The sequence below is a fragment of the Schistocerca piceifrons genome, chromosome 2, assembly GCF_021461385.2.
Source record: "Schistocerca piceifrons isolate TAMUIC-IGC-003096 chromosome 2, iqSchPice1.1, whole genome shotgun sequence".
Lineage (NCBI taxonomy): Eukaryota > Metazoa > Arthropoda > Insecta > Orthoptera > Acrididae > Schistocerca > Schistocerca piceifrons.
The window spans coordinates 964390649-964408835 of NC_060139.1; the positions used below are offsets into that span (position 1 = coordinate 964390649).

An 18187-nucleotide genomic window follows, 5' to 3' on the forward strand; every position below is an offset into this window, starting at 1 on the left:
GTTTCAGCAGTGTTGTCAGCAGCAAGCGGACGGGCATTGTCGTGCAACAAAACAACACTTTTTGACAGCGATCATCGGCGTTTGCTTCGAATTGCAGGCTTTATCCAGGCAGTAAGGATCTCACTGTAATGTAGACTGTTTATTGTGGTGTCCCTTTCCCCATAACGTTCCAGTACTGTACATTGTACTTCCCAAAAAACCGTAAGCATCAGTTTTCTTGGGACGGTTGGGTCTTGAACTTTTACTTGCACGGCATGTTTGGATGTTTCGATTCCATACTCTGCCGTTTACTCTCCGGCTCGCAATGATGGGTCCATGTTTCGTCACCAATAATGACCCTGTCTAAGAAGTTGTCCCCTTCTTTACCATAGTGATCCAAATGTTTTTTGCAGATGTCCAAGAGCGTTTGTTTATGCAACTGTGTGAGTTGTTTTGGAACCCATCTTGCACAAACTTTATGAAACCCAAGTCTGTTGAGGGTGATCTCGTCAATAGTTAATCGTCTGTCTAAGAGAATCATTTCACGTGAACGCTCAGTGATCTCATAATTAAATCAAGACCTTAAGCTGTCAACAGGTGTTGATATACATCAACGGGGACAGTGGAAAATGTGTGCCCCGACCGGGACTCGAACCCGGGATCTCCTGCTTACATGGCAGATGCTCTATCCAGCTGAGCCCCTGACGGCACAGAGGATACAGCGACGACAGGGACTTATCCCTTGCACGTTCCCCATGAGACCCACATTTCCGACTTGATGTCCACACACTGCATTCGTAGTGCCCCTGCCCATTACACTCATTACTCCTGGCAGACAATCTTACCGAGTCCCGTAACAGTTCGTGCAATGCGTGTGCATCCGCACAGAAGAAGAAGAAGGTCAATGGCCGGTTAGCCTTAACTATACGAAAATGGTATCTGTTCCTTCGGACATGTCCGAAAGACCAGATACTATCTTCATATGAACGCTCAATGTTTCTTCATCTGTGGTGGTAAACGGTCATCCGGCTCATTCATCGTGCGTAACACTTGTCAAAACCATTTCGGAATTTTTCAATCCATTCGCAGACACTTCATTGTGGCAAAATACTGTTCCCATACTGTACCGAAAGTATTCGATGAATTTCGGCCCCTGATACGCCTTCCGACCACAAGAAAACTGATCACTGAACGTATCTCTTCTTTGGTGCAAATAGACAGCGGAGCAGCCATGATTAACAGCACGGCAGCGATAACGAAACTAACCTATCAGCTTGAAAACTGCAAAGATATAACAACAAATAAACAACGCATGCGTCATCAACGTGAAACGACAGTACTACCAAATTAAGCAAAAATATAACTAAACTGCGGATAATAATTGACTTACCCTCGAACAAACAATATGTAGAGGAAAATAGGGATGAAAAGATTAGAAAAATGGTTCCAATGGCTCTGAGCACTATGGGACATAACATCTGTGGTCAAAAGTCTTCTAGAACTTAGAACTGCTTAAATCGAACTAATCTAAGGACATTACACACATCCATGCCCGAGGCAGGATTCGAACCTGCGATCGTAGCGGTCACGCGGTTCCAGACTGAAGCACCTAGAACCGCACGGCCACACCGGCCGGCGAAAAGATTAGAACAAGGCACGAAAAAGAAGAGAGGAGTTCAAACCGGATGAAAAAAGGACGACTTAAGGAATAATGGAACTCCTGTGAGCATGCATCTGGTGGATGCCAGTTCCCAAGCAGGCGACTTTGTCCGACAGTCAGTGAGAGCGGAAGAGGAAAGTGGCTGCTATCGGGCGGACGCCGTCTGACTGCGGAGATGTGACTGGCAGAAGGCTATCAAGTGCCAGTGTGGAGGTTCAAGGCTGGCGCCGTCACTTCTGCTCGACACAGCAGGCACCAGACAGCGCCTGGCTGCCGGCTGGTGTGGGCCAGTCTCTCGCGATGCCCCGTCTGTTGCTGCTCGTCCTCTTCTCCGCCGCTGTCGCAGTCGTGACGGGTGAGTCTCAATTTACACTGGCGTAGTTGACGGCTTCCTGCGCTTCCTAATGATGACTGAGAGGGTCCTTGAACGCATTAGCGGACATGGCGACAATGTGGGACATTTCGCGTTCTCCTCTCGAGGTCCTAGCGGACTGTCACCACCGTCTGAGTAGTGGATGTTCCGCGAAATGCGGCACCCAGGCATGTGAATGACGTGAATGGTTGTGTGTGGTGTTTACGCAGTAGCGTGTACGATATCGTCTCTTGTTTGTGTTGTTAAGTACGATTATGGAAATGAAACGAAAGGAGAGAGGGAAACGTCGTATCATAGCGCCATCGAGTTTATGGTCTCCAGCCGACGGGCTGATCACTATACGTACCGTAAAACAGGGGTAGATAGCCATTCGAGGGAGTTGTCCAGCGGCTGTGATTATCCAGCTTCCCACTTTATAGCGCTGCCGGTCCAGTGATTCACGTCTTTGCCGCGATTGACACATAGATTCTTACCTTGACACTTTTTTCAGAAGAAAAGTAAGTATTTTTCATAATTTTAGATTTAATACACCTTAACATTACATGCCATGTCAATACTTTTCCATTTTTCCGTACGTTACATTGTGAGTAGTTACGGATATCTACAGTTCAGGGTTATATAGGTCTCGCTGCATACTGCCATGTTTCTCTTTGCGTTCTAGTCCACCATGGTTGATTTCGCGCTATGGCCATCTCTCCCTGGGGCTTATAAGAGTTGGCCGCACCACTTTCGGTATAGTTAGCCACGCCGTAGAACTATGTTTAATTTTTAGTTGTGACGGGTATTCGTTGTTTTACTGATACCAACTAAGTACGTCCCCAAAATTGGTTCTACTAAAGGCAGATGGAGAGAAGAAGACCTTCAAATTGCTATTAATACAGTAAAAAAAATGATACTTATTCTGTCAGAAAAGGTACTGTAGAGTTTAATATTCCAAGCAAATCCGTAGAACGAAAAATACAAACCGCTTGTGATCCAAAAACTGCAATGGGGCCAGGCTCCTATTGCGTTTAGCAAATGATGAGCGACTTGTGTGATTTCCCGTAATTGTCTCTATAAAACTTATCTGTAACAAACAGTTCAATAACAACATGTTAAGATTATTGGATACTCTTTCTAGCGATTTCCTGTTTGTTTTTAAACTTTTTTCCTGCTGGCCATCTATCCCTTGCGTTTCTGATCTCTAACCCTGATAAATGGGTGATATGGCAAAGTGTTACATTCTTTTTTTTTTAAAAAAAATCGTAGTTAGTTTGAAAGTTGGTCAAACTTCGTGAGCGAAGTCTTATTTTTTTTATGAATATCTAAAGCTATATATATAAATGTTCCAGTGTTTTTTTCAAAAAATGGTTCAAATGGCTCTGAGCACTATGGGACTTAAATTCTAAGGTCATCAGTCCCCTAGAACTTAGAACTACTTAAACCTAACTAACCTAAGGACATCACACACATCCATGCCCGAGGCAGAATTCGAACCTGCGACCGTAGCGGTCACGCGGTTCCAGACTGTAGCGCCTTTAACCGCTTGGCCACATCGGCCGGCAGTGTTTTTTTTCTTTTTTTTTTTGCGTATTAACGTTTGATGCTGTTTTATCCTAATGGTCATATCCCAACATTCCACTACGGTGAGGTACTGGATTTAACTGAGGTAATTGAGACTACAGACTACGCACAAACACCTCACGATCCTCTTTCCGGCCAAATACGGACGATGAAGATTTCTGTCAACGGAAGTTTCACAACTTACTATCTTTCCATTCAACTCTGTAGCATTAGCGTTTGTTCTGCTAATGATAGGTGCCGTAGTTTACCTTTAGGGGACTTTTGTATCTGAGAGGCAACTTGACTGTCTCCACACAATGACGAACGGTATAACGTCTAGGCCCAACACTTTGTAATGGCTGTCTCGTTTTGTCTTGGTCTGGAGATAAGCTATGTCTCTTTCACAGGCAATGTTTGAAATGTGGGTGAAATGTCTTTACATGAGCAGCAACAAATTTGTGATGTATGTTGTTGTGTCCTACAGAATAAGGACGAGTTCAGGCGATAGTAGTGAATTCGTCTGTCAGACGGGAACTATGTACTTCACACTATTTGTGACAGGAATATAGTAACCCTCCTATTATATAAGGGTTCTACTTGTACGTGGAGCCCGGTTTTGTAATATATTTAATGAAAAATGACTTGACATAGTTATCACATGTAGAAGAGATTGTATCTTTGACACCACTCAACCAAAGATGTTGCCTGAGTGGCAGGCAGTAGCAAACGTTGCCCTCTGTTAAAGGTAGGATGTAAGACTAGCTAGTGGCCTATCAGTAGCTAGTGGCTAGCTGTGAGAATTTAGTTGTTGGCCTATGGACGAAGCGTAATACACTTTTATGAGGTAATGAAACTTTGTATATTTAGTTTTAAGTACGCAGCAACGCAATGCGGGATTTTGCTAATTCTAACAGTACCGATCCTTGAATGTAGGAACCAATAGGTTGATTAGGTATACCCGATTTGTAATATTTTGTGTATTTTGTAAACCTGATACAAGGAAGTTAAATTTTGGAATCTATTTTGTCAAACGATGTAAGACCTTTTGTCATGTAACTATCCAAGTATTGTTAGCTACGTCAGTAAGTGATAATTGTAGAACAGTTGAGAAGTTCACTGATTTGGAAGTTAACGTAAGATGTTTCGTATCAGATTTTGTGAAGGAGAAACTTTATTTTGAATACAATTTTTGAACTAAAGAATTCGGTCTTAGCATATTCCCTTATCAGTACCTCATCCTCTTCTATTTCGTGTTTATTTAAATCCAGTGAATATTTTTCAAAAGAAATGATTATTCAATCAGAGTAAAAAAAAATTAATGCTCCAGAATTAGAAAAGTATTAATGTTTGTAACAGTTTCAATGCGAGTAGCAGTGCACAGCGCTGAGCCAATGTCCTAAATTATCACTGAACATTTGCAAGGTTATTCATTTATCAACTAATCTACTGACATTATTTGTATGAAGCTATTTTACAGCCGGCCTTTGCTGAGCCAAGATGGAATATTTTGTATGCCTACTGTGGAGAGAATAGAATACCAAGATTACATCCGTTGCGACTCAGGAGCTAAGGAAAATGTATTTCATTGTTTATTTGCATAGGGAATTTTATCAGTTTGTTGCACAGGGTCATAGGACTCGGTGCTCATGACACTGAGTTAACTTCAGAGGGATTGATTTCGTTATAGGCATTATATACTGGTTTTCCAGATTAAGTTGTTTAATTTTTCTTTGGATTACAGTAAAGCTGATTAAGCACACCATTTCCTTGACAACACAGCACACAGTAAATTTGGATAGCACAAAATAATATTATTTTTTAAGAACGTTACACTTGGCGGTAGCTCCTCCAGTTGTTCGCTTTGTAAATTTTTTATATTAGAATAGTCGATAAATATATTCTGTTCTCTCATCATTCTGCAGCAATAATAGTAGTTACATTTTTTTGGCGCAACACTGTTTACTAACTTGTATAAAATTTTTCCACAGTTCATTGGAATTATTATGCTCCACCTTGTTTTTTTCATTGAGTTGAGTGTCGAAATTTTGTCTTAGGATTTGCACTCTGCATGTGATTTAAGATGCCGCGCAAAACTGTTAAGGTTCCGGCGCCCAATCTCACAATTAAAGATACCGAAATGGACGACTTTCCGATTATTGACAACAATGTTGAGAATGACAATGACCACTCTGCGGTGCAACAGTTGAGAAACACCACAGACAATGTACATGCCGATTCTAAGAATAATGAACAAATTCCTGAAACTATAATTTCACCCACTAATCTGACTAGTAATCAGACGGTAGATTCGCGTATTGCGCATGCCGTTGATCTGCACATGGCTGATGTGCACAATTCAAATCTTGATTGTTTAACGAATGAGGTCAATAATTTACCTACGTTTTACACAATTAACCAGATGGCCAATAGTATGTCAGAGGAAAGAATAGCGCAAAGTGCTCAGTCTGTTACTGGAAATCCGTCAGATTTTAGTAGCAGTAATTGTGCGGATAATGCAACAAACGAGACGTCCATGGTTGTAGATGATGTCTTCACACCACAAAACACAACACAGGTACCATCTGACGCATCAATTGAAAAGAATACGGAAGCGACGCTGCAAACTCTCATGCAAATGATGGTTAACCTGATCACTGAGGTCCACGAACAATTTTCCAATATACGAGAAAACCATGTTGACACCACCACTCAGTTCAATGAACAATTTTCCACCATACGTGATGAGCTTAAATCGTACACAGAAACGACTGATAACCGTCTCAGACAGGTAGATGCAGATATTATGACCAGTGAAAAACGTCCTTGCGACACAATTGAAGCGACAGCCAGGCAATGCGCAGACAGTACCAAACCTTTGAGAAATGACATAAATGCTTTAAGATATCAATGTAGTGAACCTATAAAAAACTTACAGATGAAATCCAATCATTTAATGAAAGAATAGATCAACGAGACCTTCGATTAGATGCACTTCTTAAAGTTCCCACAGAGACCACAGAAAAGCGATACAAAGACTTTCTCCGTAAACACACAGAGGAAAACAATCAGTTGTTACCGTCATTAGCAGTACAAAGACAAGAAGTAGAACAGCAGTTACTCACTAGTCTTACAATCCATGTTGACGCTAGTATAACTTCCGTTACAGACGAGGTTAATAGAGTAAAAGAATCACAGAACCAAATACAGACAGATGTAACTGATTTCAAAACCACTGGTGACACACGAATCCAAAAAGTTGAAGAGAAGTGTACGGATGACGCTGAGTCTTTAAGCTCTCGTCTTGAACAAATTGAGCTGGTGCAGGACCCTGACACAATTAAAGCAGATTTGAAAAAGATGAACAAAACTACACGCAAATTACAGAAGCAAGTCGACGCTTTGGATTCAAACAATTCCACACACATTGTTACGCTCACGGAAACATGTGATGAGCTATCGGCATGATTGGAAACACTTGAAAATCAAACCGAAAATAAACCAGACGTCGCAACTCCCATTCCGTTCACCATCTCTCGAGAATATCAGTACATGCAGCAAACATTAAATCAGCTTGATGCATATAACAGTTCGCTACATAGGAAAGTTAACAGTTTGCATCAGTAAGCAGACAATATCAGAAAATTTTCTCCACGTAATCAATTTCAAACCAACGTGCAACAGCAACAGCAACAGTCATCTACTTTACAGCCTCACTATAATATGAGCAGACTACAAAGAGTGCTTAACTTTGATACAAGCCAGCCATCTCACAATCAGTTCTTTTACGGCGCCGAACCCTCTCAAATTCTACAACGTGAAGGATTCGACTATAAATATTTCCTGTCTGTAAAGAAACTCAAGGTATTTAGAAATAACCGCACAGACCTGCATCCCCTTGATTGGGTGCAGCAATTTTCATTTTCGCTGCCACCCAACTGGCCAGTGACACACAAGCTGGAGCTTTTTAGAGGGAGAACCTTCGATGCGTATGAGCCCAAAAATGGTTCAAATGGCTCTAAGCATTATAGGACTTAGCATCTGAGGTCATCAGTCCCCTAGGCTTAGAACTACTTAAACGTAACTAACCTTAGGACATCAGATACATCCATGGCCGAGGCAGGATTCGAACCGGCGACCGTAGCAGCACCGTGGTTCCGGACTGAAGCGCCTACAACCGCTCGACCACAGCGGCTGGCCGTATGAGACCCAGAGCAAGACAATGCCACTCCGTCGAAGACTTTGAAAATGGTCGGAAACGACTCAGCGAGACATTCAAGATCAACTAATTAGTTTTTCCAAATTTTGAACACTCCAGTTTTCCAACTATGACCCAGTTCTTTGAGTATATGGTTCATCAAAAGCAGTGCCTGACCGAATCGTATAGCCAATCTGCGATCATACAATTATGCATCTCAAAACTTCCGCGCTTATTACGAGTTTCCCTTCTCACCGGACAACAAAAGGAAAGCATTTCAGCCTTCAGTGACTAATTACAATTATTATAAATTCAGCAGTCGGACTATTCTTTTGTCAATAAGAACTTTAATAACCGCAATCAAGTTAACAACTCATTCGGTTACAACGAGCAATCCCGCCCATTCCACAGCAAAAGAAATAAAAGATTTGGTTCCGATAACGATTTCATGGACATGCTAACAAGAGACAACATTTTGATAAACAGTGTATTCAGCAACTATATCAGAATTTCGACGTCAACAATCACAGTTTCCAGCCGCAATTCTTGCCGCAGCTGCAGCAGCCCGGAAATATCCAAAAACAATACGATCGACAAGCCCAGCCGTAGATCAATGTGCCACCGCCCCACTTTGCCAGTGTAGCCCAGTCCAGTAATCTTACGCAACCGCAAGGGAATAAATTCACGCACAAAAACCAATGGTCACAGTCAAATCGAAACGATCAACAGCAAAGAAATGTTCACCACAAGCATGAATGGAATTTAAGCGTAATTTTGGCAACAGCAACTTTCATTACATCAGCCCCAGCAGTCTCAGTTCATTCTTAAGTAACCTAATGTTCGTTTCCATCCACTGCGGCATTCTGCATACCAAAACAACGGTACAGTTCATACAATTGAACCATCACAGCTAGCCACTAGCTTTAAGTCTTACATCCTGCATTTAACAGAGTGCAACGGCAACTGCTACTGCACTCTGCGCGCCTCCACTTATCAATCGATTCACCCACTCAGGCAACATCTTTGGTTCAGTGGTGTCAAAGATACAATCTCTTCTACAAGTGATAACCATTTACAAAATCGGGCTCCACATTCAAGTAGACCCCTCACACTATAAAACAATACCGATAATTATGAGCCATCATACACTCTAGGACAAAAAAACAAAAAACAAAAAACCGGCTCACCGCGAAGTAATTATCCGATTGGGAGGGAATCGGTATACCTGATGTACATGTACCGATAAACAAATGATAACAGTTTCAGAAGAATTGGATGATTTATTCAAGAGTTCTACAAACTGAGGTGTAACGCATTGGTTAAACTCTGACCCTTACGCAAGCAGTTATTCCGCTTGGCATTGATTGCTGGAGGAATAAAGTGCCAAATTCTGCCAAACTGACGCGTTATATCGTCAAGATCCGAATCTAGTTGGAGATCCCTGCCCACATTGCTCCATACGTTCTCAATTGGGAATCATTCGACAGTCTTGCTGTCTGAGGTAGGATTTGGCAAGCACGAAGACAAGCAGTGTGTGGGCGGACATTATCTTGCTGAAATGTAAGTCCAGGATGGCTTGTCATGAAGGTATACAAAACGGGGCGTTGAATATCATCGCCTTACAGCTGTGCTGTAAAGGTGCCGCGGATGACACGTCTTATGGTCATCGGGTCCCAGTTCGAAGCGGCACTCATAAATGAAGACAATTCTACTCCAGTCAATGAGATTCAGGCCGAAGACGTGTCTGGAGACGCATCGGATAGCGATGAGGTACCATCCTGCTGTCGCCCGCCACACAGCTCGACAACCAGGAGTGATGGTCTCAAAAATGGTTAGCATCTGAGGTCACCAGTCTCCTAGACTTAGAACTACTTAACCTAACTAACCTAAGGACATCACACACATCCATGCCCGAGGCGGGATTTGTACCTGCATATCCATGCCCGAGGCAGGATTCGAACCTGCGACCGGAGCAGCAGCGTGGTTCCGGACTGAAGCGTCTAGAACCGCTCGGCCACAGCGGCCGGCAGTGATGGTCTGAGGTGCGATTTCTTTCATAACAGGACTCCACTGCTTGTCATTCGCGGAACTCTACCCTTACAACGTAGCGGTAGGTCGACGATGTTCTACTCCCCGTTTTGTTGTCCTTTTGGCAAACAATCCTGGGCTTACATTTAAGCAAGATAATGCCCGTCCACACACGCTGAGAGTTCCTACTGTTTGCGTTCATGTTTGCCAAATCCTGCCTTGGCCAAGAAGGTCGCCCCAACTGAGAAAGTTTGCATCATTATGGGCAGGCCCCTCCAACCATCTCGGAATATTGACGATCTAACGAACGAATTGGACTCAATCTTTCACGATATCCACAACTCTTTGAGTCTATGCCAAGCCGTATTACTGGTTGCATAGGAGCTAGATGTGGATCAAAGAGTTACTGACTTGCCCAATTTGTGCAGCTCTTTCTCTTAAATAAATTATCAAATTTTTTGTAATGGTAGTCATTTGTTTGTCTGTACATGTACTTCACATCTACCTATTTCCGTTCCATACGGATAATGGCGCTGCCTTTTTCCCTTTTTTTCCTGTTAGCGTACTCGTGTTTCTTTTACTCTACTCCTAGTCCACTGTTATTCATGAAGTCCAGCCTATTAATATGACGCTACGTAATGTTTTATCGACTTCAGGCTTCAGTTGGGCAGGTGGAGTGTCCCTAATAGTATAATGTTTCATTTTCTCACCGGGTATGCTACATTGTGCTAAATGTCAACCGAATAATGCTTCTTACTCACAGCGCAGTTCAACAGCAATGGGTTGTGTGTTGTGATGGGCTGTGTAGGTCGCTGCGTGCGGTTTATTGACGCTATGTAGACTTCAGTAACTTCTGGTACAAGCAAAGATTGTTCAACACTTAGTTCCCCATTGATTATATATTATTACATTGTAAAGACGATGTCTGACGTGCAGTGTCAGAGGTTACGTTAATAAATTTATACGCTTTCATCTTTGAATATATTAAAGCTTATACACGTCCACATACAGGGTGCAGGAAAATCCGCGCATTCGCACTTCGCAACGCGATTCGTCACATACTGCCAACACAAAAATGTCTTTTACCAAATTTCAACCTGTGCGTCTTTGGGGCAATAAGTGGACCTTAAAATTTGGTAATCTAGCAATACTGTAATCACATGTACGGCAACTATCTCTGTCAGGAAAGAGACAACAGTTGTGAGGTTGGTGCAGTGGATAGTCTATTGGGCTGGCATGCAGGAAGTCGAGGGTTCGATTCTGGGGAGCGGCATATTTGCTTTTATTTGCTGAAAGTAGTCTGCGTAGTGCGGTATCTGCCTTCATATCGTCAAACACCGATTACAGTGGGTCTTTTACAAAACATTTGCAGTTACGTACTACAAACACAGAAATGGAAGTACATTCGTTTCCATTTGTCATCTGTTAAAGAAGCCTTTTGCACGTCGTCGACGCGAATTGTTTCGCGCCATTGCGACTACTAGATTCCAAACCAGTTTTCAATGTACCCGCCTCCAATGGTCCCATCAAAATTATTTGCGAAGTACGTTGCTATCGCTGCTGGTTACGTAAGGCCCTAACGGACTGTAATGGACCTGAACGTGGCAAGAATAATAGTTGGTATTAATCAATGGGATCATTGGGGGAAGGTACACGCAAAGCAAGTTTGGAATCTAATAGACGCAGTGGTGCGAAATAATTCGCGTCCACGACATGCAAAAGGTTGCCTTAAAAGCTGGCCCATGCAAACGACTCTATTTCCATTTCTGTGTTCGTAATACGTAATTGCAAATGTTTTGTAGAAGACCCACTGTAATCGCTGTATGACGGTTAAGACGCAGACTACTTTTAGCAAATAAAATAAAAAAATCCATGATCCAGAATCGAACCCTCGACCTCCTGTATGTTAACCCAAAACGCTATCCAGTGTCCAACAGCACAACTCTACAGGTATATCCAGCAGAGATAGTTACCGTACACGTGATTACAGTGTTGCCAGATTGCCGATCTTTAACGTCCATTTCCTGCCTGAAATATGCGCAGAACGAAATTTTATGAGAGACATTTTTGTAGTGCCAGTATGTGAGGAGTCGCGCTGCGATGTCTGAGTACGCGAATTTTTCTTCGCCCTGTATGTTGGCAACACGGGAAAAGTGAGTACTACGCAGAATCCATGCAGGAACTTCTCGCACAGTGACGAGTATCAGTAATGTCGGTGATCATCATGCAGACCTCGCTAATCTTCTACTATAACTACAACTAGCAGGAAGAAACATATTACACGTGGGAGGCTTGACACCATGCGTTTAATATGGAGCTGCTTACGTAGCAGGAGACTCTGAACTGTTTCCGTACAGACACTTTTGTTACACACCTATTTTTTCACAGCGCTACTTTCCACTGCCAAGTTTCGGGCGGCTTTCACTGTTCAGTGCGTAGTCAGTGCTGCATGGAACTTCACAGTTTCTACTCACGATCCTGGATAAAGTAGGGAAATTTACCGAAGAATGAAAAAGAAAATTGAGGATTTATCAGATGACGATCATTATGGCCTTAGTACCGATGAAGCCATCAGAAAGGCAGTTATGACGTTGCGGTCGAGATACGTTCATGGGATCCGACGACCTGGAAAAAGCACTTGACAATGACATTGGTGCAAGATGTTCGAAACGAAAGCTATAGGAAAAGACGGATAAGATACAATATCTACAAGAATCAACAGGGTCAATAAGAATGGAACAGCAAGAACGAAGTGGTCGGATTCAAAAGCGTGTAAGACAGGGATGTAGTCTTTCGTCCCTACTGTTTAATCTATACATCGAAGAAGCAATGAGGGTCACGCAAGAAAAGTTCAAGAGGAAGATTAATATTCAAGGTGAAAGGATATCAGTGACAAGATTCGGTGATGACATTGCTATCTGCAGTGGAAGTGAAGAAGAGTTACAGGATATTCTGAACGGAATGAACAGTCTAATGAGCATAGAATATGGACTGAAAGTAACTCGAACAAATGCGAAAGTAATGAGATCTCTTAGGTGTTGCGAAACAACTCAAATCGCTGAAGAAAGGCAAGTCTTCCGGTCCAGACGGTATACCAATCAGGTTCCTCTCAGAATATGCAGACACAATAGCGCCTTTCTTAGCAATCATATACAACCGCTCGCTTGACGAAAGGTCTGTTCCTAAGGACTGGAAAGTAGCAAAGGTCACACCAATATTCAAGAAAGGAAATAGGAGTGACCCATTGAATTACAAACCCATATCACTGACCTCAATTTGCAGTAGGATTTCGGAGCATATACTGTACTCGAATATTATGAATCACCTTGAAGAAAATGACTTATTGGTACATAACCAACATGGATTCAGGAAATACGGTTCTTGTGCAATACACCTAGCTCTTTATTCCCATGAAGTAATGAGTGCTGTCGACAAGGGATCTCAGATCGGTTCCATATTCCTAGATCTCCAGAAGGCTTTTGATACCGTTTCTCACAAGCGACTATTAATCAAATTGCGTGCATATGGAGTATCGTCTCACTTGTGTGACTGGATTCGTGATTTCCTCTCAGAGAGTCACAGTTCGTAGTGATAGACGGTAAATCATCGAGTAGAACAGAAGTGGTATCTGGCGTTCCGCAAGGTAGTGTCATGGGCCCTTTGCTGTTCCTGATTTATATAAATGATCTAGGTGATAATCTGAGCAGCCCCCTTAGATTGTTTGCAGATCTAGTAAAATCATTGTTTGCAGTCTAGTAAAATCATCAGACGATCAATTACAATTACAAAACGATCTAGAGAGAATTTCTGTATGGTGCGAAAAGTGGCAATTGGCACTAAACAAAGAAAATTGCGAGGCCATCCACATGGGTACTAAAAGAAATCCGATAAATTTTGGGTATTCGATAAACCGCTCAAATCCAAGGGCTGTCAATTCGACTAAATACCTAGGAATTACAATTACGAGCAACTTAAATTGGAAAGACCACATAGATAATATTGTGGGGAAGGCGAAACAAAGACTGCGCTTTGTTGGCAGAACACTTAGAAGATGAGACAAACCCGCTAAAGAGACTGCCTACATTACACTTGTCCGTCCTCTGCATGAATATTGCTGCGTGGTATGGGATGCTTACCAGATAGCGTTGACGGAAGACATCGAAAAAGTGCAAAGAAGGGCAGCTCGTTTCGTGTTGTCGCGCAATTGGGGTGACAGTGTCACTGATATGATACTACGCGAGTTCAGGTGGCAGTCACTGAAACAAAGGCGGTTTTCTTTGCGGCGAGATCTATTTACGAAATTTTAGTCACCAACTTTCCCTTCCGAATGCGTAAATATTTCGTTGACACCTACCTACGTAGGAAGAAATGATCAACATAATAAAATAAGAGAAATCAGAGCTCGGACGTAAAGATTTAGGTGTTCCTTTTTTCCACGCGTCATTCGAGAATGGAATGGTAGAGAAGCAGTATGAAAATGGTTCGATGAGCCCTCTGCCAGGCACTTAGGTGTGAATTCCTGAGTAACCATGTAGGTGTAGATATAGGTAGAGAGCATAAATGAGAATAGCGAGAAACTTAACATCAGGATTGATGATGGGGATCGGTGTTCTCGAAGTAGATGAAGTTAAAGAATTTTGTTACCTAGGCTGCAAAATAATCGAGGATTGACGGAACAAGGACTGGCAGAAAGGGCATTCCTGGTCAATAGAACTCTGCAAGCATCAAATATAGGCCTTAATTTCAGGAAGAAATTTCTGAGGATGTACGTTTCGAGTGCAGCATTCTATCGTAGTGAAACAAGGGCTGTGAGAAACCAGAATCGAAGCATTTGAGATGTCGTGCTATAGACGAACGTTAAAAATGAGGTGGACTGATAAGGTAAGGAATGAGAAGGTTCGCCGCAGAATTGACGAAGAATAGAATATATGAAAACACTGACGAGAAAAGAAGGGACAGGACGATAGGACACGATAGGACATCTGCTAAGACATCGGAGGGAGCTGTATTGTGTAAAAACCGTGGAGGGGCACAGGGATTGTGATACATTCAGCAAATAACTGAGGACGTATGGTGCAATTGTTACTCTGTCATGAAAAGGTTTGTACAGGAGTGAAATTCAGGCGGGGGGTCGCAGAAAACCCATTGGTCGGAAGACCGATGACTCAAAAAGAAAGGGCAAACCAGGGTGTCTCGCTTTGAATTCATATAAACTATTTTCAGTGCTAAGCAAGTTTGCAAATTAAGGTTATGAATATCTCATACATATTCAACAACACGATACTAGTCGGTTTCAGCTTAAAACAAACCATCTCAGCATAAAAAATCATAACCTCGTTAGGTGTAGAGTATCCGGTTTTGCACCCACAATGGGATAAAATGGGGTACCCTTAAACAAATGGAAAAATTTTGAAAACAAAAAAGTTTTATACTACTGCAAAAAATTATGAAAGCACATAGAAGTCTCTAAAAATACTACAAGGTAGGGCAAATAAATGTGGTCCGAACAACTGGATACGATTTGAGGTGAATGTATGCATATAACCACATTCCGTGATGCGCACATCATTTGTACACCCGCCACGTGATCCACGTGAGACGGCGGTACTCACAGTGGAGCACTGGGTGTTCTTTGTGGAAACTTATGTGACAAAAAAGTCGTGGAAACGGTGTGGTCAGTTGTTTGCTAAAAAGTTTAACGGTGTCAAAGTGCCAGCAAAGAGCGCCACGCTACGCTTAATCCGAAAATGCCGTCAGACAGGATCTGTCTTCAACAAGTCAAAAAACGTTCGTAAATGTTCCTGCACTACAGAAAATGTTGCTGCAGTTCACCAGAAAATGGTTGAGATTCCTATCAAATCAGCACGACGCCTGTCCCAAGAGATCGGCAAATCACGTCGATCATGCGGACGAATACTCCACCTGGAGCTGCACATGCATCCCTACTGCGTGTCTGTTATTCGTGCATTAAAACAAGCAGATGCTCCTCAGCGCCTCCAGTTTCGTAGTTGGCTTTCCACTGAGATAACAATGTGTGGCGTGAACATAGATCTGTTGTTTATGTCTGATGCAGCCCGGTTTCACCTGAGTGGTTTATTTTATTTTGTTTTTTGAGCCGAGCTAGTCTTTCCAACTGTCGTTTTCTGGTCATTCGCTTTCTTTACAGCTTGGCCCTTTTGGGTTTTCTCTGTCAAACAGTTCCAAATGCTTTTTGTATTGAGCTGAAATCACTATTACTGTTTTACCCTTTTTCCTATAGGAGATTTTGCTTACATTTCCTACCAAGTCAACTCCTGAAGGTGGCATTAGAAGCTTGGTGACACAAAGAATGATGAAGACGTGTCAGAATCCCAAGAAACCGCAACCGTTAGCCTGACGTCATTCCCGCAGTATTTCGGTTGTAGAGAATATCTTTGAGCGCATTAGCGTAAGGGACGTAATATGGAAATATCTTAGCTACCCTTTTGTTGTGCTTTGCCTTGTGAGTCTCTCTTTTTTTTCCCCTTCAAGTTACACCCGCTTTTTCCCCACCTGGTGTACATAGTTTTGCCGCACACCGCAAAACGGAACAATGCATTGGTCTGTAATGCGAGCATTAATATTACATTCATCATATGAACACTGAAATACACCGAAAAATCGAATTAATTATTTACCTATGTTTTCGTAATAATGTTTATCTTCAAGCACTGCACCAAGAAGCGCCAACATCGGAGAAAATTTCGACGAAAACATTAAAAAAGTCTAAAAGGAAATGTGACAGACATCCACTAATAACGATTATCTACAATTACCCGGTATGGCGGCTCCTTGTAGTTCCGAGTGTTATTAAACCACTGACAGCACTAGTCACAGAGATCTGGAGGTTCCTTGTTTGACTCGCACACCCGGTATTAGCCTACGTTCGCCTACTTCCAACACAGATGCATACGAATAGCTCAGATTTTTCCAATTTCATAGATACTTGCCACGTACGCCGATTGTCATTGGTTTTTGGTACCTCAACGGAGTAAGTCATTTACATGTGACGGCTGTTAGCGGGATGTATTTACAATGATAACATTTTGCCGTGATGCGGCCTAGATTAAAAAATTCCTGTATCTTGCATACATTACTGCTGAATTTCGTCTGTGTAGCAGTTTTCAAATGATTGCATGGTATTTCCGACATAGAGCTAGTCTGTGTCTACATCTGCACCCCGAAAGACGCTTCACTGTCACTTTCTCCATTTTCCTGTTCCGGTCGTAAATCGGCCGCGGGAGGAACGATTTTTTCAGCAAGCCTCTGTATGAACTCAAATCGATCTAACTTTACCTTATAAAACGTCCCCTTAGAAAAATGAAACAGACACACAATATTTTTTAGCGCAGCGCAATCTGACTTTCAATAATCCCTACAAAAGAATGGCACTGACTAACATTAAACTATACTTTCACAAATCACTAAATCACTTACCTCACAAAAATCTACGTCACTCAAACTACTGCAATACAGCGAGTGCCACTACTGCCAGCTAAATAAAAGATTCAAACTACTGAAGGCACTAACTACTGATAGGCATAGTTAGCAAATGAAAGATTGTGATAAAGAGCAAACAATGTGTTTACCTTAATAGTGTTCAAAAGTCATATATCAGTCCATGACCTCCAGTCTTACAAATTTACTGTCTCTGTCCAGATCATCCGCTCTCAAAATTCCGCCATCTCTCTCCCCACATCCACCACTGCTGGCGGCTCACCTCCAACTGCGCAACGCTACGTGCTATTAACATCCAGCTGCCCAACACTACAATGGCCAACAACAATGCAAACCAGCCACAGACTGCCCACAGCACAGCCAGTGATTTTCATACAGAGCGCTACGTGGCGTTACCAATATAAAAACCTAAGCAGCCTGCTTACGTAGCCCCCATGCTCCGACACAAAAAATTTTACAAATTGTCTTGGGCAGTGGCCAATACAGATTTGAAAAAATTTTCATAATTACAATAACAAAGAAATCAAATGCACACACTTATTGATACAATGTTGGTCAAAAGCTAAAATTTTCTCACAGTCCATAAAGACAGTCCTGATCGTTCATCACAGTAAAATTGCAGTGTTTTTCTCAAAGTCTGAGCAGTAAAAGAAAATGCACACGAAAGTAGTGGAATTGCATGCAGTCTTGAAGAAGTAGTGTTGTCCTTCCAACGGAAAGACAGTGCTGACTCTTGACATGCAGACAGGTAATGGGCCACACCAGAGCAAACCCACAGCAGAGTCAGTCGAAGTTTTGAAGAATATTGGTATGTAGGTCATCACAGAACAGACCACTGTAGTCTTGTTAGAGATTACGGTATTGGTGGGCCACCAGAGGTGCAGACCCACTGCAGTCCTTGTAGAGATAATGGTGTTGGTGACTCATCAAAGGT

The 18187-nt window shown here is 42.3% G+C and overlaps 1 protein-coding gene across 1 annotated transcript in view; it reads left to right on the forward strand.

Annotated features, from left to right (window-relative positions):
* Positions 1–1845: 1845 nt before the first annotated feature.
* The window catches only part of LOC124777021 (protein quiver-like), a 50508-nt gene continuing 34166 nt past the window's right edge, over positions 1846–18187 (forward strand). The window contains exon 1 of the mRNA XM_047252273.1: positions 1846–1994. Within this exon, the coding sequence (XP_047108229.1) occupies positions 1940–1994 (55 nt within the window). The 5' untranslated portion in view covers positions 1846–1939. The remainder of the gene's footprint in view (positions 1995–18187) is intronic.